Genomic DNA, 24794 nt, shown 5'->3' on the forward strand with positions numbered 1-24794 from the left:
GGATGGTAGGAATCCAAAAAAAGTGAATAAGAGGAAGTCCTTGTTAAGCTTTCCAAGGTTTGTTACCCCCAGGTGCTTTGTCCCTCCTCTTCTAGTGACAGGTTCCCTTTAATTCACAGCTTGCCTGCCGGCACTGGCATGGGCCGCATCCTGTGACACGGCCCGTGGTGACACCGAATGATTAAGCTTCACCTCTGTACACACAGCGCTGTACACACTCCTCTCCCTCAGTGTTTACCTTGGAGGGTGACAAGAAATTCTCCGGGAGAAAATAAACTGTGTACAGAGCGCCGGCCAACAGCCGTTTGTGTTTAGAAATTTCAGAAATGAAAGAAATGGTTCTCTGCAGCCAAGAAAATAAAAAATAACTGCAGAGATTTACTCTTCTCTTTTGTTGTGATCAAAGCTGAAGTTTATTCTCCTATACCTTTATATTTTGTCTGACATGCTAATCATGGCTGGTGGGAGGGGCTGGCAGGAAAAGAGGCGGCTCTATCTGACTAGCTGCAGCTTCTAATGTACATTGTGAGAAACTCGGTGTGCAGTGAGCAATTTTAGTCCAGGAGAGGAGCGGTGTGCAACAAGACAGAAGGGGAGGCTTATATGTGGCTTTGGTTTTATCTCAGCATTTGTAGGTCGGGGAGGCTGCATAAGTACAGATAGTGAGAATGCAGACATTGTGCTCCCCTCCCCACCAGCGCTTCCCATTGTTCTCTATTTATATCGTCTATATTGCTAATTACAAAGCAAAACATTGTCATTGGCCATGCCCTCCTCCATGTGCAATCCTACCCACCCTCAGGGCAACAGTTATTTCTTTTACAACCTCCGGGGTAATCCTGGCCGACATCCATAAAGCAATTTGCTTGTTTGCATTGGGTTTGGAAACTTTATTGCAACATTAAGATGAATGTGAACAATTTGTGATGTCATTTCTTTATACGCTGATACATTGTATGGCCAAATGTTTGTGGTCAGCTGACTAACATCGCTGTGATCCCCATTCCAAAACCACCCGCCCCCCTTCCATGGCCATTAATATGGAGTCCCCCCCCCTTATTGTCATTATTATGGAGACACCAGCCCCTCTTCCCCATCATAACCATTATTATGGGGTGACCCACCTTCCCCCCATAACCATTAATATGGAGTCACCACCCCCTGTTCCCCATCATAGCCATTCATATGAAATTGCCTCTCTATTCCCCCCATAGCCATTAATATGGAGTCACTCCCAAACCCACATTCCTCACCATGAGCAATATTATGTAGTCACCCCCCTTCCCCAATATAGCCAATAATTTGGGTTCACCACCCCCCTTCTCTCCTATGCCAAATAATATACAGTCACCCCCACATCATGGCCATTAATATGGAGTCCCTACCTCCTCTTCCCTTCCATGGCCATTAGTATGTAGTCACCACACCTCACCTATTACAGATATTGGGGAGTTTCTTGCCCCCCTCCATTGCCAAAAATATAGAGTTGCCCCATTCCCGTGCCCATTAATGTGAACTTGTTTCATTTCCCCATGGCCATTGATATAGAGTTGACCCTTTCACCACACCCATGATTGTTAATATGACCCCCCCATCCCATGGTCAATAATCTTGAGTTGACCTTTCATGGTCATTAATATAAAGTTGCCCCCCCTTGACTTTTTACCGTATGACCATTAATGCAAAAGTTGCCATAAAGTTATTCCTCCCCCAATGTCCAATACTGGAGAATTCAGGACCCATCCTTTCCAAAACGAAGTAGTTGCCCTTTTATAGAGTTACCACCCTCCTCCTTTTCTCTTATGACCATTAATATGAAGTTTCTGCTCCCCCTCCGTGACCTTGGAGTAATATGGAGTTGCCCCCTTCCATGGCTTTAATATGTGGTTGGTCCCCATGGCCATTAATACGGAGTTGCCCCTTTTTCTGGCAGGCTTTTTTATCTAACATTTTTCCAAAATTTTATAAGGGGTCTGTGGAAAATTTAGAAAATTAAAGTGAAAATATTCCCTCCCTTATTTTTGTGAGGATGAATTACTCCAGAGTGGTTGCAGCTACAGAGGTTTTACCTCATTTGTGCAGCTTAAAATTTGTAAATGATCACTGTGTATGGCCTGGTCCCAATTGCAATAAAAATACTGGCAAAAAAGTATAAAATATTTCATATCATTCATAAATATGGAAAGAAATGGCCTTAATTGGTTTAACTTAAATGGACCTAGAGGTTCCCCCTAAATTCCTGTCCTGTGAAGGGGGGCAATGCGTTGGTGCTTGGTACCCCATGGCACTGACAGATTTTTTTATACTGTAATTTTTTTATTAGCCCTAAAATGTATTTTATATTCAGCGGAAATATAAAAAATAAATAAAAGCAATTCCATTGGATTGAGTCTTTGGGTTGAGGTGGGTAAGAGTCGCCATGCTGCGTATAAAACGGCAGAAGTGTGCCACCAATTGGTTTGTGTTTTGGGAAGCTTTTTGGCATTGCAGGACCTTTTGGCCGGAGCCCATAGCAGACATAGGTGGAGTTTTGTTTGTTTTGGCAGGAGGAGCAGCGGAAGACTCTCTGTGGATTATCATTGCCGTGATGAGAAGTTTGGATGGGACGGGGTGACGCAGGAGCTTGGTGGTGGAGCTTCTGCTGTTTGTTGCTCCTTAGCAGATATTTGGGAGTCGTTTGACTAGCGTGGAGATTTTGCATCCCCGAGATCCTGCGGCTGCTCACATGGGCCCATCGTAGAACTTCCGGCAACACGGGCCATCGCCTGCTAACTGCAAATAGACGGCATTCAGGAAACGCATTCGCTTCCAACAAATGTCTGTTTGCACATGTCGTGCCTGCGAGCCTCCATTGTCCTCCCGGCTGTTTTCAATGCCGTTCAGCTGGAAAGACGCGAGACTCACTTTCCCAACACATACACAGAATGTTTGTGGTGTTCTGGCTCAGCTCACTCTCAGCCGGCTGACAATTACACCGAGCCCCCTCTCTGCACCGCTGCGCCTTTATAACAATTTCAACATTGCAGCAACATCACATGGTAAAAATGCACAAAGCAACTCAACGCCATGGTGTGCAACAGAATCATCATTGGGGTCATTTACTAAAGGGGTACAGGCCATTCACTTAGCAAAGTCTTCTTGCGATCTTTTCTTGTATCTTCTTGCAAGATATATCGCACTTAGCTAAGTGAATGAGCGGAAAGCTTAGCTGACTTTAACCATCCAATGACAATCCTGCTTTTTAAACTTTCCTTGCATGTGATTGGAAACTGAATTTTCACCGCAGTCACTTAGCTAAATGAAGCTTCCCCTGCTCCGGTCTTCCTTTAGTAAATCGACTCATTGTTTTATTTGCTACATTGGAGGTTGATCACTTAGCAAAGTCAATTATCACCGGCTAGGGTTAATCCACTTAGCTTGGTGATTGAAGTGAGTCTGGTGACTTCAGCTATTATGTGCCAGCAAAAATCAAGTGATTGGGTTTTTGTTTTTGTTTCATCACCTTCACAAAGCAAAGAAAATTAATCCAGCGTGTTGATTCAACAGACTCATATAATCAACAAATTCCTGAAAAAAATGAAATGATCAGTTCTGAAGTATAATCAGCATTATTTAGAGATTCCTGGGCGCGTTTACCTCTGCAGCATTCACCGGATGTGAAATGTTCCCCTGGAAATGCTTGTTGCCTGGCTGTCATGTGGCATTGGTTTAGTTGCAGCTCTGGCTCTAGGCAATAAAACCAAGGGGAGGCTGGAAATGACAGGTTCTCTTTACTGTCATCATACATTTCTATAGCTTGTGAGCTCATATTTTAGGTAAATGTCTCTCATTGGTGCTAGGTTCAGTTCAGCGCATTCACAGGGGTGGCTCTCTGGGGGTCTGGGGTGGTGGGAGAATTCTGCCTGGACTCTGTTTCCCCTTTGCCCCTTGCCTCCTCTCTACTTTTCACTGTACTTGCCTTTCCTCAGGGGAGGGGTCTTCCACCTGGTCATGTGATCCATCAGGTCCTCTGGATCTCTGTTCTTCTCTAGCTGTGGGCGGTCCTTACTTCTGACAAAACCCAATCAGATCTGATGATGCACCCTCATGTGTGCGGGTCCATGACATCCTTGGTACACAGGAAGCGAGTTCTATAGCACTGGTGTCATTCAGCCCCGAAGTGATGCAAAGCACCTGATTGGACAGCGCTAGATCTAGGGTGAGTATTGCAGCACAGGCTACCGTCCTTCTCACATGTCATTTAAATGAATGGATCGCTTTATTACAATGCTTTTTAACACACAAATAACTGCGCTACAATACATGCAACAACGCTACCCCACAGGACGCGATGGTGCGATGGTGCCTTGAAGGATTTTAACTGCCTGTGAGTGACCAATCTGGTTAAATATATCGATCTTTGTTACAATGTATCCTTCTATTGTTCCCAAACAAGTACAGAGACAATGAACCCCATGATTAATGCTCATCTATGGGCAGCGTTATATAGAGCTCATTATTATCATTATATAGAACTCAGATCCAACCAATAGGGACCCCGGGTGATAATGGGACCGCCCTGGAGGTTCAACCATTCAGGCGCCAAGCTTTCGGTGTCTTTGTTGCGCCATCTTCCTGGGAGGATGAAGAGTTAATTACCCGTCTCTGGGTGTTTTATCTTTGCCAGGGATATTGGAATCCTCTGTAAATAGCGGGAAGAATTATCAGGGGAGCAATTAGCTGTAAATGGCGGTAAAGCCTGCGGTCACCATAATGAGCCGAGTCTTCTGGGATCGGTGACATTTCAGGATCTTGTTTTCCACCAGATGCCAGAAGCTTGTGTCTGCCTGTGTGTGGGGAAAGAGTGCTGTCTGGGCATGCTGGGCCTTGTAGTCCTTCATAGAGCTTTTTATGTACTGGTAGTCTGTGTTCAGGTTTGGATAACCGGAATTTAACCGAACGCCTTTGTCCGGGCCACACTGATATACTAGGAATAGGATACTGGACATTGCATTACCTTCCATCATCCAGGGCAGAATATAATGACCACTGGGGGGCGAAAGTCTCATCAGGGTAACAGTATTGCACCATAGACCTCAGTCCTACGATGGACGGTTCTGACAGATGGCCAAGCCCTTGTATGTAGGTTGCATCCGCAGTGCAAATACGAACAGCTGGGCCACCAACCTGCCATCAGACTAATAAAGTCATCACTTCTCCTGACTGCATGCTGCCAGTGTTAGACTGACAGCTCTCTGCAATGCAAATGAGATTTGCTGACCTCCCTTTCTTTCAGATCTGCTGCTTAAAAAATTATAAAAGTAAGTAAGTAAACGTTTATGTGCTGCAAAGACATAGACGTATCTATTCTGTTCCAGCACATAAAAAACGCATGCATGATGCGCCGTCCTGTGCTTCCATTATTGTCTATAAAACACGCATGTTGATAAAAGAACAGATACATCTGGACTTTTCTCTATGGCATCCTGCAGCACATTATATATGTGTACCAGATCATTAATAGAATAGAATGGCAAATAACATGCGCCTTGGTGTGTTATACAGTGTGCATTGCAATGCATGGGTATTATTAGGGCCATGGGGATTAAATATTGGTAATGCAGGTAATGCACTTGGGTTCTTTTCCATGACATCTTGCAGCACATCACATGTGTCCTAGATCATTACTAAAATAGAATGCAGAGTAACATCCGCCCTGGTGTGTCAAATATCGTGCATTGCAATGCATGGGTGTTATCCGAGCCATGGGGATTAAACATTGGTAATGCATGAAATGCACCTGTATTATTTTGCATGACATCCTGCAGCACATTATATATGTGTACCAGATCATTTTTATTATTAGAATGGCAAGTAACATGCTTCTTGATCATAACGCGTCATACAGCGTTATTAGGGCGTTCGGGAATAAACAAAGTTAAAGCATTAAATGCAACATGGATGCTCCAATGCCGTCCTTTTAACCCCTTTAGGAAATTGTTAATGTTGCATTGGATGCGCTACGCCCAGGTGTATATGCAATATCTATAGGTGACCTTCGTTATTTCTTACTCGCTCCCCACGGCTTGGATTGGGCCCTTACCTATGCAAGTAATATTTTTCTTGCGCTTGTGGCCAAGATTTTTTAGCAAGCATATCACAGGCTGCTAGGCTAAGAGCAGGGACTTTCCCTAACCGCACTGCGAGCCTTTGATCTCCTTCCTTTGGAGGTAACATCAAAAGGACGGCTGCAAAAGACAGCCAGCGCTATGAAGTTCAACGCTCGACTTAATAGCTTGACGGAGCCTCGGCTGCAATGCTGAAGCTGCAGTAAACAGACATTTTCATTGCCAGCAAAATACGCCGCTGCACATTATTATTATCAGGTTTTTCCTGCCCCCGTCTGTAATGATCTGAAATATTCCGCCAGGTTTCCTCCATACCTATTCATTTATTAATTGATGTCGGTTGTTTGGGTTTATGCATTTTAGGGGTTTTTTTGCCACTTCATTGGTTTAGTATTTAATAAATGGTATCCATGCATGCTGCCCACCCCCACAAAGACCTATGATGGGAAGAAGGGGGGGGGGGGGTATAATTATAACCTGTCACTGTAATGTTTGGGCATTCCTATCCATCTTTGGCCTTTACTTAAATAAAACAATTTATCAATTGGCTAATGATAGTCACATGACCACACTGTTAAGCACCTAGCTCTGCCTGTCCACCTGTGGTCCAGGGTTTGGTCACATGACCACCAGCAATAAAGGTGATGAATTCCAGAGTTTTCAATGGTTAAGATTAAGATTGTATAGCCAATCCCTAGACATTACTTTGCCCCCCAAGCTATCATTTGAACCCCAAATTATCTGTTCGGGGGTCATAACTAGACTTTACATAGAACACATAGATAATTATGGTATGACATGTTTTTTTACGGTGACAACGCTGCTTCTTTGTAGAAACAGTGCAGTGAGCGTTGTCACCTCAATACAGGAAATTTGTTACAGGTGTATCACTGTCTGTATCTGTCTGTCATTTGCAACCCCTATTTAATGTACAGCGCTGCATAATATATTGGCGCTATATAAATCCTGTTTATTATTAATATGAATAATAATAACCAGTGTAAACTAAAAGAAGGAAAAAATGGAAAAAAAGAAAACTAATGCAGCCGCCACTTAAGCAGCAACAAATGATGATGATACACTTAAACTTTCGGTAACCCAAAATACCTAGATCTGTGGACACATGATGAAAAATGAGACTTCTGATTGGCCGCGCTGTGCTCCTGCATGGTCAGGTTTGGGCAGAGCCCATCCTATGCACAGACAAATCCCCGAATTCTCCCTCCCCAACATCAGAAACTCAGCAAACGGACCAGATTCAAAGATCTGATCAGATTTGACAGCCGCCGTTTGAAGTCCTGAATCCCTTCAGATGTTCTGTAAGCAGCCGTGTCCACGTAAATGTTACCAAACTGAAGATCGATATTCATGCAATAAAGTAATTTGTAATTATGTGTTTTCTTGAATATCTTTATTGGGGGCCCCAGATCGGACCAAAGCATGCAGAAATCTTTGCCGGTTCTCCTTGTTACACAGAAACATCAAACGTGTGAACATGAAAACCCCGGCTGAACCTCGGGGAGCGGGGGCAGAGTCGGCGCTGCACTTCGGCCTTCATCTTATTAAGTAAATTATCTGCCTCCTCCATGCGGATCGACATCTCGTCTGCTCTGCCTTGTTTATGGTATAAATGCAAAACATAAAGAGCCGCGAATGCTCCATAACATAAACGGGAACACCGGGCTGGAGTATTCACGTTCCTATAATCAACGCCTGCACTATGATATGTCCTCCAATGTGCGACCAGCTGAAATCCAAACTCCAAGCAAATGTTGAATGACATTCATGGGAGATGGTTTACCTGCAAAGGATTTATAATTCTGAGCCCTAGCCTGTGATTTGATAGTAAAAGAGCAGCAGGGCACTCATGAAGTCATCATTCTTCTCCTGTGTATCAGCACTTGTACATGTACCGCATCTGACTGGTTCCCAATGTTGCCCTGAAAATGGCTTATTACAGAAATCTGGGTGATATTACACCAAATTTAGATAATAAAAGACCCCGATTGTTTTTAAGATAGCACCAACCAGGGTTGAAGTTAAGAAGGAAGGGGAAATCTTACATTGGGGTCATTGTATGTGACTTCCTGTTTTATCTCCGATACTGGACGTAAGATAAACTTTCCCCCAATGGTGCACAGACAACAATACCCTGGATGGGGTTTTAATTCTTCCCTAGTGTCAGGGTCATCTCCTCCTCCTGTGTCACTGTCTGTATTTGTCTGTCATTTGCAACCCCTATTTAATGTACAGCGCTGCGTGATATGTTGGCGCTATATAAATCCTGTTTATTGATAATAATATTAATAATTCTGTATTCAAAAATTTTAAAAAAGATCGCTAAAGATACCGATTGCATATACACAATGGCCTGCGTTAGAATCTCACACTTTCTTGTTGAAATTCAAATACAAGTTGTGGAACATGTTGCTGTTGGTGGGCAGTCATCTAAAAAAAATCTATTGTTTTCGGGGGTTTTAGGAAGTGGTTTATTGTCCATTTCATTTGTGGAAATGTCACCTGCTACAATTTACCTCTAATAAATATTAGAAATTGTAAAAACATCCACTAAGCCCCTCCCCTTCTTACCTTAAAAGGCAGTCACTAATATAATATGTTCTGCAGGGGCGGGGCTAATTTAATTCTTCAGATTTTCCCTCCTAAAGCAAATGCCAGAATTCAGCTGAGATCTACCACAGGAAGGTCAATGTGAAGCTTGTTAGTCAGTGTTGGGCCATTCCATGGCTGTCACAAAAATAATTTACATAAAGACATCCTGCACCGAGGACTCTAAAAACAACTCAGCGTTATCAGATCAACATGGCGATGTCTAAGACCCAGAGGTTGTTGGGTTGGAAACATTGCCATTTTGCTCAGACAATAATTTTATGCAGCTTTTTGATCTGGAATTTTTATTTTTTGTTGATGAAGTATATTTGAAGTCCTCGGGGCATGTCTTTTTGTGAAACTTTTTAGTTCACCCTAAGGACAACAATGGAATGGACCAACACTGACTGACACCCCTGCACAGACCTTCCTGTGGTAGATCTCAGCTGGCACAATTGGATTCTGGCAATTGCTTCAAGAGTTAGAATCTGAAGAATTTATTGTGCCCGGCCCCCGCAGAACACATCCTCGATTTGTTAGATTAGTGACAAACTTTTTGTGCGTGATGTTTTTGATTGAAGCTCAAGTGTGTTTCCCACACAGATGACACAGATGATCTGTTAATCAGCTCCCAGTGCAGCGACGGGTATCATGGCAATGATGAGACAAGTTGATATTTTGTTGCGTCCAATTTGCCCAATTTTTAGAGTTGAATGCTAGCTGTTGTTGGTTTAAAATGAAGCCAGTTTGAACAACGGCTGGATGAAGGTCACCCAGAAATGCGACATCTGTGTTAAAAGATGAGCGTGGGAATGCGATACGAGGAGGTGGCTTAGCTAACGCATTTTATTTCACATTACCCTTTCCGTCCTTCTCCACCTGCCATGGAGGTGGGGACTCCGTGTTGTACCAGCTTTGTTTGTGATCACTAAGCAGCAGCACCGGGTGCATCATTCACAGCCGGCTCTCTTTTCACCTCTCACGTTCCAGTGACCCGAAGAATCTGAGATTCCGGCAGTGCTGATTGAGGAGGTGGAAGAGTGCCAATAAGACTCCTGGAATTCCTCCGATGGTCATCTTTTCACCTATGGCAGAGCAGATTGCATGCCTTGGGTCCTTCCTTTAATTCCAGAAGTAAATACACAGAATTGAGCATTCACCCTCCAACCAGGGGTGGGAATGGGAATCCCTGATAAAAGGAATTCATTGGAGATCAGTGGGAAAAACTCCATTTATGTTGGGGTCATTGGAAAGAAGACCACTTATATTGGGGTCAGTGGTAAAAATGGCAGAGATATTGGGGGTCAGTGGGAAGAATTCTGCCTATAATTGGGGTCCGTGGTAAAAATACCACTTATATGAGGGTCAGTGAGAGGAATGCATTGTATTGGGGGAATTTGGTAGCATATTTCTTATGTTAGGGGTCAGAGAGAAGAATTAATATTATATTGGGGGTCACTGGGAAGACTACCTCGTATATTGGGGACCATTGGATACTATGTCGCCTTTATTGGGAGTCAGTTAGAAGAATGACCGTTATATTGGCAGTCAGTGGGAAGAATTCCCTTTATATTAGGGGTCATTGGGAAGATTGTTGTTTATATTGGGGAAAAGAATGCCTCTTATGTCTGGGATCATTAGGTAGAATGTTGCCTTTGTAGGGAGCCATTGAGAAAAATGCCACTTATATTGGGGGTCATTTAAAAGAACGCGCCTTATAATAGGGGCTATTGAGTAGAATGCTCTTTATATCATTGGGTAGAATATTGCTTATGCTAGGGGTCAGTGAGAAGAACACTTCTTTTATTGGGTGTTGTCAATGGTAAAAATTTTTACTCAGGAGGGTCTTTTCTATAAATTGGAGGTCATTGAGTAGAATATCACCTTTTTTGGGTAGAATACCCCTCATGTTCGGGGTCATTGGTAAAAACACTGCTTAATTGAGGGTCAGTGGAAGGAAACAAACTTATATTGGGGGTCATTGGGTAGAATGTTACTTATATTGGGGGTCAGTGGTAAGATTAATATTATTTAAAGCCAACTCCATCCCAAATTTTTGGAAGAATTCAAATATGTCTTGCTTTTTGTCTATGTTTTCAAAGTCTCATTGTGGAAAACTTTTTTCCATTTGTGAGCGATAGTCGGCAGGGGATATTAATAATGCGATTGAGCCAAATTGGCTCTGAAAATTAGGCACAAAATTTACGCAAATTTGCAGTAATTTTTACAAAATTTCTCCTCCAGCCATATTGTAAATATGTCGATCAGGGCTCCACAAAAAAACAAGAAACTGGTCCACAGAGCTAACAATTTGACGAGCGTTTGATTCTTCTAACCCCGCAGGCGCAATCGGAAATTTTCCTTTCAGCGTGTCACTAGGCGTACCTCCGGCTTCCCGTGTCAGTTGTCATTTGTTTCCAAACAAGTTTTCTGCAGAGGCGCCCCGGGGCGACGAGGGGGGCGAGCGCATGAATTTAATTTATTCCCTTCGTTATACACAACGCGACACCCTCCTTTCACTCCAAACATCTGCTTCCATTATCCGCGCGGACGTATAGGTAGGGATGGGTGTGGGAGCCGAGGCCGCGATGTGCAGAAAATGGCGTTCCTGAACAATTAAGGCTGAAACGAGATCCTTCCACAGAACTCCTTTCTCTTTTTCTTACGAGAAAGGTGTTTTATTTGCCGCGCCCAAAAATATCTGCATTCTTCAGCACAAAGGAGCCGGGAGTCTGGCCGCATTGTAGCCGTCTCCCTTTAATAACATGTTTAAACTGCACTCATTCAATATACGTCCTGATTTTTATACGCTGCTTGTCACATTCTGGCCTCGGAGAACTCGTTTATAAGGGAACTTTGCTCTGTTTGTTATAACCGGTTTATTTATTTTTTGCACATTAGGAAAGGCAAAAATTGGCAGTAAATTTTTTAAGGGCCAGGTTAACTCTTTTTAAATGCAATTAGCTGAGGCAATTCCTATAATGGGTAATATATGAGGAAGGAACGACACATAGGAGTGTCCTCTACTGCATACAATGACTTTTAAGACTTCATTAATGGCCGGTCCAACAAAATCCGGACACCACTGGTCCTCCTTGCTCCATAAAATACCTCCCATAGTGTTTGCCAACATTTTCTTGGGACATAAAATGTCCACTTTTGGTACTGTTAGCCAGGAGAAAACACTCATAGCCTCTATCGGAGGCCCATGTGACGGTGGCAATGCAGGAGCCCATTTGGGACAGAACGTTGCCACCCTTTACGTTGTCTAGTTATACCCTGATCTAGATCTTAAAGGCAACAGGTGGTCAGTAAAAAGATGGATGTGATTGGTTGTTGGAGATGACCAGGAACTGTAAATGGCTATTGTGAATATCAGGCAATGTGTGCCGTAAATAGCCAGGTGACTACCCATTTGTTAAGTTGGTGATTTATTTTTAAATGTAACAATTGTTTGGGTTTATATGAGCAAATGATCCCACAAAAAGGCCATAGCATTTCCTTGTGGATCATAAAGTGTTCTGCCCAGCTGGGCACACCATCTGACAATTTTCAGTGCCCCCCCCCGGCTGTTTTTGGGTGGTTACTGAAAAGTTGGGTCACCATACAGGGGCTGTCACCCATCTATAGCTTTTTCCCACCCAGTTTAACAAAAAAAGTGTTATAGGTGTAAGAAACAAAAAGAGAACATCTGTAGGGTCAGCTCTTTTAGCTTATTGAGACTTGGAGGTATCCTATTGAGGACAATGGATGATGGGGCATCACCCTTCAAGCCTTCTATGCAGCTCAGACATCATGTAGAGGTGGCACAAATCTAGTAAACCAATTTTTTGAGTTTGATTTGGGTTACTTTTTTGTTGCAGTGACCTTTTGGCACTTACCCACATCAGTCAAACACATTTTGTTTTATGGGTCAATATCAACCATAAGAGGCCCATTGGGAGGGTAGTAAATTGGATTCCCTGGCTCCTTGGACCCCTCAGGAGATACAAAGGAGTTGCATTTGGTAGATTGTGGTGTTTACGCATCAACAAGGTCACCATGTTATTATCAGTTATGGAGAATCCAGTGAGGAGGTCAACATTGGGACCAGAGTGCTTGGATGTGCATTTTGTAGATTGTGTTGTGTTGACCTCACCTGAAAGGCCACCGCAAAGACACCACTCTATTGTGCATTACAATATTTACATTAGGGTAGAGGGTTTTGTTGCTTTAGATCATGGTGCCTGCCCCTTCCCATAAAGCCATCTCCAAGGCTTCAATCCGTGGCATGGCCATGGCGTTTTGGTAGGACTGGGCGTTATGATAGAGATATATCAGTACCTCTCCAATCCGGCATAGGTTTTAACACATTGGCAACACCTCACATATTGAGCTTGGAAGGTGTTGGCCTTTAAATGCCCATTTTTAGGAGTGGGTTGGAGTTTGTGTCCATTGCTACGCTCCTACAAGTAACTCATACTAGCTGAAGTCTTCACATCCCAGTGGTGCGCATGGAAGACAATGCATCCTGCGTGACCCATCTTGGAGATTCCAGGAAAATGTAACGCGCCTGACATTTGCCTCCTCGGGAAGTTATAGACTTCTCTGCGGCATCTGGATTCATTTAGCCCTCACGGCAGTCTAGCTGAGCCTCATATCCGCCAGCCCGTAACGTTATATAGGCAGCGATCCCTCTCCGTCTTAATGTAATTGAAAATTATGCGTGTTGTAGACTCGTAGCACTGAAATGCAGACTCGTAAAAGCTGCGGTTCAGGTAGCCTGTGGAGATCGGATCGAGGAGACAATGAAGCTTTTATGCGGAGTAGGAATTATAAACTACCGCCTGTATGTTCTGATTGGGGAGGGCGACCACGCTCCCGGCCCCTTAGACGTCTGTGCGCCTCCACCACTCAAGTGAGCTGCATGGTCGGCCCGGAGGGTAAACTTGCAGGGCTTGAACTCCATAAACACAGATTGATTAATGCCGGTCCTTGTTTGGAAGACTCCAGAGTTTCCATGTGACTTTATTAAAAAATGGCACTTCATGGGAGATTGTCTGTAAACACCATCCATATCAATTGTCCATTTATAGAGGGTGAAACTGACACGTCACCAAAAATTTACTGGTTGACGGTATTTTCTTACATATTCACCAATTTATAGAGATTCACAATCATTTCCTAGTTCTCATGTGAAAGTGATCAGATGGAACTTTGCCAGTATTATAAGGACGGTGAACATTCCTGACTGTGATATCTCATGATAAAATGGACAATAAAAGAACTATTGGACAGATGGCAGCAAGTGAAAAATGTATTCTTTGAAGGTGTGAGTGAAATCCGGGCATTGACGGGGCTTTGTAAATAAAAATGATTGCAGACTTTATGGGTTTCCTAATTCTTTCCAAAAACATACTTGTAGGGTAATTGACCCCTCCAAATTGATTATAATGCCATGTGACTAGGGCAGGGATTGTGAACTCCTCCGAGGGGCTGTTAGTGTACAGGGCTGAAGAATATGTTGGTGCTATATAAACACATATTAAGAATTATCTCCACTTTCCTTTTGGAAATATTTTCTTTTCTAAAGTAGAGGAATATACCCCTGAAGGGCAATCAGCAAAAATATTCATGTCACAGAATATTAGTGAATATCTAAAGTCTGAGTATATTGGTTTAATTTTTTGTTTAAAGAGTCAGTTCATCAAAAAGCATTATAGTTAGGTGGCGTCCAGTGGGCATGGTCAACACCTGTTTTCTTGGGTATCTTAGATTCAACTGCATCAGAGATGGTGGGGACCCATTATAATGAGCATGGTAGGTATATAGATCTGGGAACTTTGCACAGGGTTGTTAGGAGGCTCTCAAAATGGGCACGGCAGGCATATAGATCTTGGAAATCTGCACGGGGTTGTTAGGAGGTCCTCTTAATGGGCATAGTGGGTATATAGGTCCGAGAACTCTGCACGGGGTTGGTAGGAGATCCTCATAATGGACATGGTGGGTGTATAGATATGGGAAATCTGCACAGGGTTGGGGGAAACCCCTCATAATGGGCTTGATGGGTATAAAGCTCTAGGTACTCTGCACAGGGTTAGTGGGAAACCCCATAATTGACATGGTGGGTATATAGATCTAGGAATTCTGCATTGGGGTTGGTGGGAGCCCCTCATAATGGACATAGTGGGTATATAGGTCTGAGAACTCTGCACAGGGTTGGCTGGATCCCCTCATAATACGCCCAGAAGGTGTACTGATCCAGGAACGCAGTGCATAGATGATGGTAATTGCTCATAATAGGCACAGCAGGTGTACAGAACTTGGAAAGTGCACCACAATATCACCACTAAACACAAAAAAAAAAGATACTGACAGATGGGTAACTCTACAGACTGAAATGCAAGTTTGGAGGAGTGGCACTTTAAAGCCAAACTTTGACTTGTAACCTTGACTGATTTACCCAACCTTTAGGCTAAGATGAAAAAGTATGCATTGTTCTTTCGACGTGTGTTGGTATTCGGGCCCCATACTCAAATCCTGCACCCTGCATGAATTTATCTCTCTCTAATGCTGTCCATGCACTTTACAGTTTGATTGTACAATCATCTCCAAATCCCTGTAATATGACGACCTGACTGAACTGATCTATTCTGGTGTCTCTTGCTTTTTGTATTTTGTTAGTCGATCCAAAGTGGATTGTACACTCAGATTGTATACCTTTTGATCAATGATGTTTGTGCAATTCCAGAAACAATAATCTTTCTTCTTTTTCCCTTTTTGCTGCCATTCCAGTACCTGCAGATGAAGTGGCCCCTCTTGGATGTTCAGGCCGGGGGTTTACAGAGCCGGCAAGCCATGAAGGACGCCAGGTCTCCGTCTCCAGGCCACATCGTTGTAAGTAACTCCTGCAAAACTTTGTGAATCTTGCATAATATTTCCTATGCAGCTATCTCAGATAGCTTTGTTTTTGTATGTGGAAGTACAAAGAAGGACCAGGCTGGGGGTAGGAAGACATTTGTCAATGCTAATAAGACATGTTGGTTTGGTGGTACTCCACCATTTAGACTTTGGTCCTAGTGGTACCCTCAGTCAGTGATGTCATTATATACCTACCTGCTTCCTATTCAGATCTCTCATCATAGCTCCCTGAAGTGGGTAGATTACCACCAACAACTTTCTTCATGGCTCTAAGATGTCATGGGACCAAATGCCAAGAGCCACAAAGAAGACTGCTGAGGGAACATTAACCAAGTGCCACTTGGTGCTGTTTGTTCCCCAATCAAACCAAAGGTTCCCAGTCTTCCCCTGTTAAAGAGAACCTACTTTTGGTATATTAGTGTGATGGAATTGGCCGTATGTTGTTTTCAGCTCCATTGTGTTGTGTTCTCCTTCAAAGTTTATGGTCACATAACGCAAGGCCTCTCGTCCATCCTCAAACACTTTCCGTGGAATGGATACATTTTTAGGCTTTTTTTATAACACACAAACCATTTTTGTTCTCTCTATATCAAGAAAAAAAAACACAGAGATTAAATTAATTAATCGAACCCATGGCCATGGCACTGCAATCCCCAGTACTTGCTGGCATCTGGTTAAGTTGTATAGGGAGAGTCTTTCTAGTTGGCCATGAGTTAGATGCCCCGGTTGACCATCTGCTGACAGTAACAGCCAACCAATGCCCCGAATTAAGCCTATGGAAATACCTAAATGTACAGTAAGTTGAATACTAAGGATTTTTGTAGGTGTCCCAGGGGCATTTAGGAAATGTTTTTGAAGCATATTGCCCCCAGCTCCTTCCACAAATCACAAAGCACTTTAGGGAGACCTGAAAGGGTGTCTTAAATGCTTCTTGAGCTCTTTGTGAATAGCTCACTGAACCTCTGGAAAAAGGAAAACTAGAGAAACATATAATAGGACCTATATAGAGCAGAATGTGTCATATTTTATTGGTGAAGACACAGAAAACCCACATGGGAATCCACCAAAACTTTCTTCCTTTATGTGATGGTCTTAGCTTGCTTTGTATTTAAAGACTGATACCATGGCTTGTAATAAAAGATGTATTTCACCAGGAGGTGTAATATTGTGCTCACAAAGAAGTTTGTTGAAGTATTTTGCGTGTTTTGTGTTGTAAGAATGTGGGCAACTTTGTAAATGAATTGGAGATCTTCTGTGAAGATGGCGCTCTCACCATAGTTTTACCCTTCAAGCACACATTGGAGTTGTTTCATGCAAAGCGAGCTGTAGGTGTGCTGGGTATTTCGCAGGGCTTTGGAGATGAATGAATAACCCGTTCAGCACCACTTTATTCACCACATGTGTGAACATTCTTATTCATCCAGGACCCGGCATGGCTAGCCGCAGTCACTTACATTCGGCTGGCCTTCTCATATGTTGAAGTAATTTCACAGCTTAACCAAAGCACTTCTTCATTCATTAAAAAAGAGCTTGGATCAGCTCCAAAATGTATTTAATATTAGTAGAGCACATTTAATTAAATGTGACTAAACACTAATAAACGTCAACGCCACGTGGAATGAATATTGTACACGTAGGTTCACAGTGTTCCTATTTCTGCAGGGCAATCCCCTTCGCAAGTAGCTCCATACCCCCCATGTGCCCTTCACTGTTCTGCCAGGCACAAATGGGCTCGCACATTGCTGTTGCACCAATGAGTATCAATATTTCATCATTCTTCCTGTTTTAAATTAACAGAAGGCAAGTTTTGATTGGGTGATAGCCACAATGATACTCGATAGGCCTACACACCATTTACCTAAGCAGGTTACATTGATTTCTACTTTAGAGAGCAACAATGGATATAAACAAGCAGAAAATCTGTTTAAGGGAATGGAAACTCTACAAGCTTGTTGGACATTATAATAGAAAACCATGGCTGTTAATATGGAGTCCCCCATGGACATTTATATGGTGTCTTCCAGGATCATTAATATAAAGCCATTCATAGGGAGCCTGCTATGGCCAATAATGTGGAATCCACCATGGCCAATAATATGGAGCCCACCATGACCAATATTATGGAGTCCACCATGGCCATTAATATGGAGCCCACCATGACCAATATTATAGAGTTCACCATGGAGATTAACATTGACCCCGACATGGCCACTAATATGTAGTCAGCCATAGCCATTAATATGGAGCATCCAATGGCCATTAATATAGAACCCACATGGCCATTAAGATGAAGTTCATGGCCATTATTATGGAGCCCACCATGGCCATGAATATGTAGTCCACCATGACCATTATTTTGGAGTTGCCCCCTTTTGACTATAACATCTTCCACTCTTCTGAGAAGGGTTTCTACAAGATTTTTAAAGGTGTCTGTGAGAATTTTTGCCCATGTTGGAGATGAATTTAAATAATGAGCCAGATCTTTTCATCCAAGGGCTTCAATAGGGTTGAGGTGAGAGCCTAAAATCTCAATTTGCAACTGTAACATCACAAATTTTGCAAGCGTCTCCATAAGATTCTGAAGGGTATCTGTAGGGCTTTGCCCCCATTGATGAGGTCAGGTACTGATGTTGGATGAGAAGACCTGGCTCACCATTCCAATTATCCCAAAGGTTCAATGGGGCTGAGGTCAGGGTTCTGTGAAGGACACTCGAGTTCCTACACACCAAACTGGTGACTCCATGTCTTTAGGTATGGGCCTATGTACCCAGGGGCACAGTCATGTGGGATCAGAAAAGGGTCTTCACCAAACTGTGACCACAAGGCTGGAAGTACACAAATGTTTACAATGTCTTTGTATGATAGAGTATTATTAGGGGATGGGGGGTACATACTAGGTGTAGCTTATGTGTATGATGTGTTCTGAATTTGACGTTCTTTTATGCCATTTTGTTGTTGGGTAGCTGGTGTTTCCTATCAATTTCTGCTGAATACTTTGCTGAATAGATTGCCTCCTCAAATCACCCCCCAGGGCTATTTACTCTCTCTTATGTGTTTTTCTAATACCGGCACATTTTTAGCTTTTGAATTTACAAAGAAATAGGAACGTTGCTATGTCTGTTTAGTTTTTTTATTTTATATATTTAGAAATTCAGAGGAACCTTTAATTTTTTTTTTATTTGACCGGTATATGTAAAATATTGCATGTGAATATTTTGCGAGTTTGCAAGCTTTAGGCTAATGATGATCAATTTTGATTAGGACTAAATTTTATTACATCAAAAAACACAAAAAGATCTGAATGACTCAGAGGAAGGAAAATTCCCCCTCTTCCTAGCATACAGAATCATGATCAGTCACATACATGGGCGTTCTTCATAAAATAAAAAATATGTACTCAAATGAATAATGGATCTAAAACAGGCTTCAACCCAGGCTTTTTTTTTAACCCAGGTGGGAAGAAGCTGTAGGTGGGTTGCAGCCCCTGTATTGTGACCCAACTCTTCAGTAACCACCCAAAAACAGCCATGTAGGTATTGAAAAGTTTGGGTGGTGCGCCCGGCTAAAAAGGCCTGGAGAGAACACTGTAAAACATAAGTTTACAGATTTAAAACACTTAAAAAAGTAAAATAAAATTGCCCATAAACCTCTACTTTGACTTCAAAATATTGCACTACATTGGGATTCACATTTTTCATCTAAATGGGTGTAAGCCATTCAGCCAGAAAAAAGCTGAGCAGATCCAGTTGGTTTGTAGCAGCCGACCCCGACCACCCTGACTTTACAAGGCTGCAGCGTTACTAAAACTGAACATATTGTACAGTTGTATTTTTTCCCCTGATTTCCTCTTAAAGTCCATTTGAGATTTTTTGATGAACCAGAATTCCAGCCGGGTATCAAAGTATCTCTGTAACCACCCGTGACCCCTTTCTGAAGCCGCTTTCATGCCGGCGGACACATCTAATTAGAGTCCTCCTCTGGTCATTATTTTCTCTTTGATTGCAATGTAATAATCTGGGATCTGCGGGTGTTTGCTGTGGCTAATCATTAATAACTGAACAGGTGTGTCATGGAGGGGCCGATAAGTGGGCCGAGCCCCAGCATTTAATGCAGATTTAATGGAAAAGGCCCCGATCACTGTTCATTTTGCTTGTCTGGTTTTTATGTCAAGGTGCCATGCATTGGTCTTGGTTTGGAAATACACGCTTTATTTTTTTTTATGCAATTGTTTAGCTCTCCATTTTAGAATTTTTTAAAGAATTATGAACTCTAAGAATGTTACAATAGATCTGCAAGATATTCCAGTATTCGGGATATTGCTGGTTAAATCAATATGCATGGTTTGTCTGTAACTAGTCGCTGGCCACTGCAACATGTTCTTGGATGCAGCAGGTGCCCATTAGTTGATGGGGGGTCACTTTGGAAGGTCCCATCCCCAAGGTCTCATCCCCATTCTGTAGCCAAGGCAGCTCCAGATCTTTTCTTGTATTCTCTTCTCACTTCCATGGGCAAAGCTCAGACAAATTTACCCGTAAAGCACCCACAAAGTCCAATTGTCTCCAACCACCTCCTACAACATTTCCAATTGATTCTTCAACCAACAAAGCAGTATTAATGTCTCCCCCCCCCCAATTTTCTTACTCATTTGAAACTTTTTTAACTTTTAAAAAAGTTTACCAAATATCAAGTGATCATTTTTCTTCCATAGACAGTTTCCAAGTCTTTTTGGCTATGGCCTTCCATGTGTAGAGATTTGCCATTGTGGTGCCGTAAGATGGCCAAAGTTTCCATGATTGCTGAACGGTCCGTTACGACACTTATGGATCATGCAGGCCCTAAGACAACCGGTCAGTGTGGGGTCAATCAAAAAATTAAAGAACTCGTCTCTTTATCTCTGTCACCGTCCTATCATGTCCGTTTTATCTATGAAAAGAAGATGAGATTGAACATAAAACAGATATCAATCAATCACACCCAAAAACGTCTTTGGTCATGAAGTTAGGTAAACCTACCATAAACCAGAGGTTAAACCCTGACCCTATTGATAAGCAGAGACATGCGCTAAATCTTTACACCCCCCAAAGCATTCTCTGGATATAGAGTTGGGTTTATCTATAAGGAAAAGGGTAAACCTGGCCCTCTTTTTATAAAAAAAAAAAAAAAAACTAAAACACTAAAGATTATTTGAACATATAGTTGGGTAAACCTTCTAGATAAGAGGGGTTGAATGACCATGTTGACCCTCTTTTCTGAATCTCCACATCCCAATTAAAAATATTCATCCCCAAGGCCAAATCTCAGCACCTAAAAATGATCTGGTCATGGAGGGTTTGCAAAAAAAATACTCGGGTCATGGAACTGGGTGGACGGGTAAACTTGACCCTCTTGTCATGAAGAGATTGAGGCTAAATCCAAACCAAAAAATGATAGAAGTGTTCTGGTCTGAAGTTGATTAAATGATGATAGAGTAAATGTTACCCTGTTCTCCTGGGTCTTTGCATGGTGAAAAACTGAGGTGGCCATGAACATGGTTGGCCCTGCCAGGAAAGATCGGTTAAACGTGACCTTCTTTTCGCCTGTAGATTCAGTAAAAATAGCCAAAACAAAATGGATCACACTGTTCTGGTCAGGGGGTTGGGTGAACCCACCAATGATGATGACTTAAACTTTACCAAGTTGTCTCAAGTCTACATGTGAACTGGTGTGGCCATGGACTTGCCAGGACAGACGGGATAAATGTGATCCTCTTGTCATGTGTAGAGTGAACCTGAATACTTAAGAAAAAGAAACTAAAACTCTTCTGGTCATAGATTTGGGGGAACCTATTATTGACGATAAGGTCAATAAAAACTGAGGTGGCCATGGACTTGGTTGGACTTGCCAGGATAGAAGGCTTAAACATGACCCTCTTGTCATGTGTAGATTGAGTCTAAAGGCCCGAAACCAAAAAGATCGAACTCTACTGGTCATTGAGTTGGGTGAACCTGTCAATGATGAGGGGTTAATCTTTGCCAAGTTGTCTCGGATCTCCACATGTAGAAATATTGATGTGACCATGGACTTGGTTGCACCTGCTAGGACAGAAGGGTTAAACTTGACCCTCTTGCTATACCAAAAGTCTGAATAGAGTTGGAGTTGGGTAAAACTATAAATGATAAGGTAAACTTTGCCCTGTTCTTATATGGAGACCAAGGTCTGGAGTCCTGGAGCTATCAGGACAGAACATTCTGATGTGTAGATTGAGTCTGACTACCTGAAACCAAAAAGGATCCAATTCTTCTGGTCATTGAGTTGGGTGGACCTGTCCGGGGGGATTTAAAGTTTACCCTGTTGCCTTGGCTTTGGTTCTTCACTGATGTGGCCATAAATTTGGTTGCACCTGCCAGTAAAGATGGGTTAAAGTGACCCTCTTGCGTTGAGGGCCGTACAGCTGCATTCCTCCAGTGTCTTGTCCGCCTGCCAAGTGGTTAATATGAGCGAGGCAGACAGAGCGAGGAATGACCCTATTCTAATGCAAATGTCCTGCTTGCCACATATTCCCCCAGCAGGTGATCGGATGCTGAACCTGAAGGAACACAAGCGGCTTCTTGCTAGGAAATTTTCCCACAAAGGCAACGGCCTTGGCTACAAACAAAATCCATAATTAAGTGGTAATGACTGTCGGGGAGGGCATTTCCTGCCTTTTAATGACCAGCTTCAGGGGCCCTGGACCGAGGAGACCGACACCATCATTAAAATTACGCCTAAGACAAGCGTTCTGCAAACACCACAACCTGCCCCCCGGAGGAGCCGGGCTTTTTGAAGGCTTCTGTGATCCACCCCTGGCAGTTTTATCATTTTAGGCTTCTGACATAAAAAATAATTGCAATAAGGCACTCTAATTACCGAGCGGCCCGCAGCAAAACGGAAGAATAGAGAGTCAGATGGCTGCGGGAAGAGGCTTCTGGTTGTTAGGTGGTGTGGGCCACGGGGTCAGCGGTGGGTTGTAATTATTGGATGATCTGTAGGGGGATTCTGAATCCATTATTTCCATAATTGTAAAGACAATTTGTGGCTGGGAAAGACGGCGAGTGTATACAGCGCCATCCGAAGGATTACAGGACATAATAAAATTGTGTGTGGGTGGGGGTATTAGAGTGTCAGCTCCTCTGTACTGAGACTAATGGGACTGGCACAGTGATCTCTGTACAGCACTATGTTATATGTCAGAGCTATATAAATGTATAATAATAGTGTGTGACTGTGGGGGGACATTAGAGTGTCAGCTCCTCTGTAGTGTGACTGTGGGGGGACATTAGAGTGTCAGCTCCTCTGTACAGAGACTGATGGGACTGGCTCAGTGTTCTCTGTACAGCACTTCGGTATATGTCAGAGCTATATAAATGCTATATAATAATAGTGTGTGACTGTGGGGGGGACATTAGAGTGTCAGCTCCTCTGTACAGAGACTGATGGGACTGGCTCAGGGTTCTCTGTACAGCACTTCGGTATATATCAGAGCTATATAAATGTATAATAATAGTGTGTGACTGTGGGGGGGACATTCAATGTAAGTGAATGTTAATCTTTTCCCAGTTCTAGAAGGTATTAGAACATTCCAGAATTGCAGCCATACAGGTGACAGTCCTGGCGCCTCGATGCTTTCTTTGCCCTCCTATTGGCCGTCTGTTTATTAATATTAGCAGCAGTGATAAAACAATGGCTGAGTCACCGCTGTCTGTGTCACCTGCGATTTCAGGTCACTGTTTGCTCTCTATAAATAACCTGTTTTTGTGCCTCAGGTGAGATATTGGAAATGATTCTCTATTTACACACCTTTATTCAGTGCTGTTCATGTGACCCTGCAGGACTTGCATGGGGTGAGGGGGTCATTCACAGCACCCCGGCACCAAATTACCATCATGCAAAAATTTACTTTGAATCTAAACCCAAGAATAGAAATCCCACAAATTCCATCTAACTCTTCTGTGGCACCTGTATTAGTTTTCCTATTTTCAGGTGACAACTCTTCTCACTGTACTGTACCTATAAAAGCAGTGTTGTCACATTAGGACCAAAGAACACCTCCACTTCTCCTTATCTATATAGGACGGTGTTCTGTAGTCATCAGACAGCACAGAAAGCAGGAAGTTATCAGCCTATTGGATTTTTTATTATTAATACTATTATTATTAAACAGGATTTATATAGCGCCAACATATTACGCAGCGCTGTACATTAAATAGGGATTTTTGGCAGGATCATCAGATAGTTTTGCACATTTCTGTGGTATATTGAACACACTGAAAGGCAGCTAATAGGAGATCATTGCTAGGAGTTTTTTTCAGCTGCAGCAAAGAGCAGTCGCATGGTTTGACTCATGCACATGCATTATATATAAGGGTTGCATGGAATGCAGCAGTTGTAGCTTCCTGTGTCACCTCTGCAAGTTTTCTTCATTCCCCCCCACCCCGGCTCCCTTCTCGCATGTTTTCTGGCAGAGTTGCGCGGTGGATAAATCAGGTGGCGCTTCTGTTGCTGCCATTCGCTATTTTTGGCAGCCGATAGAACGGAGCTTTTCCTTAAATCCCTACCAGTGCCCATAAATCAGACGTTTAACTGGAAGCCAAAAATATATAAAAAATCACAACGCAGCCATTTGATCCGCGGTGGCCCTGTAACACAATAGCGCAATCTCAGCGGCGACTCTGACATATTTCACTCCCTCTGAGCCGGTCGTGGTGAGCAAAGAGGAGGGCGCGGTAATGGGGGCTTTCAGCTCCTCGCTGTCTCCTTTCTGCACCTCTCACACTCATACTTTATATTGCAGCGGAAATCTCCAAAAGTCAGCCTGAAATATGTTACCGAGAGGGAAATCCTGCAGATTTGGAGTTTCTCTTTGAAAGAAATTAAGTGGTGGGGGGCAGTTTTGTGTTGGCCAGGGTGAGTTTATACAGTGCAGCCAATTCACCGTGCATTCACCAGGTGTATGATGAACATTCATTGACGTCCATAAAACCGTTGCTCCACCCCTTTATTGATTTGATACAATGCAACGCGTCCGGAGTTGAGACCGGTCACCCTGCACAAGGAGGGAGAGCTGCAGTGACTGGTCTGTATTACAGGAAGTTGCAAAGTGTCACTTTGGGTTGCTGCACATATCATCAAGTTTCCAATCGTAGAGTTCAGCTTTATTGTATC

The 24794-nt window shown here is 42.9% G+C and overlaps 1 protein-coding gene across 1 annotated transcript in view; it reads left to right on the forward strand.

Annotated features, from left to right (window-relative positions):
• TCF7L2 (transcription factor 7 like 2) overlaps positions 1 to 24794 on the forward strand; it is a gene marked incomplete in the record, with an annotated part of 114986 nt that overhangs the window by 32128 nt on the left and 58064 nt on the right. Inside the window, 1 exon segment of the mRNA XM_072423801.1 lies at positions 15489 to 15590. Within this exon segment, the coding sequence (XP_072279902.1) occupies positions 15489 to 15590 (102 nt within the window).

Source organism: Pyxicephalus adspersus, chromosome 10 (genome assembly GCF_032062135.1).
Source record: "Pyxicephalus adspersus chromosome 10, UCB_Pads_2.0, whole genome shotgun sequence".
In the NCBI taxonomy this organism is placed as follows: domain Eukaryota; kingdom Metazoa; phylum Chordata; class Amphibia; order Anura; family Pyxicephalidae; genus Pyxicephalus; species Pyxicephalus adspersus.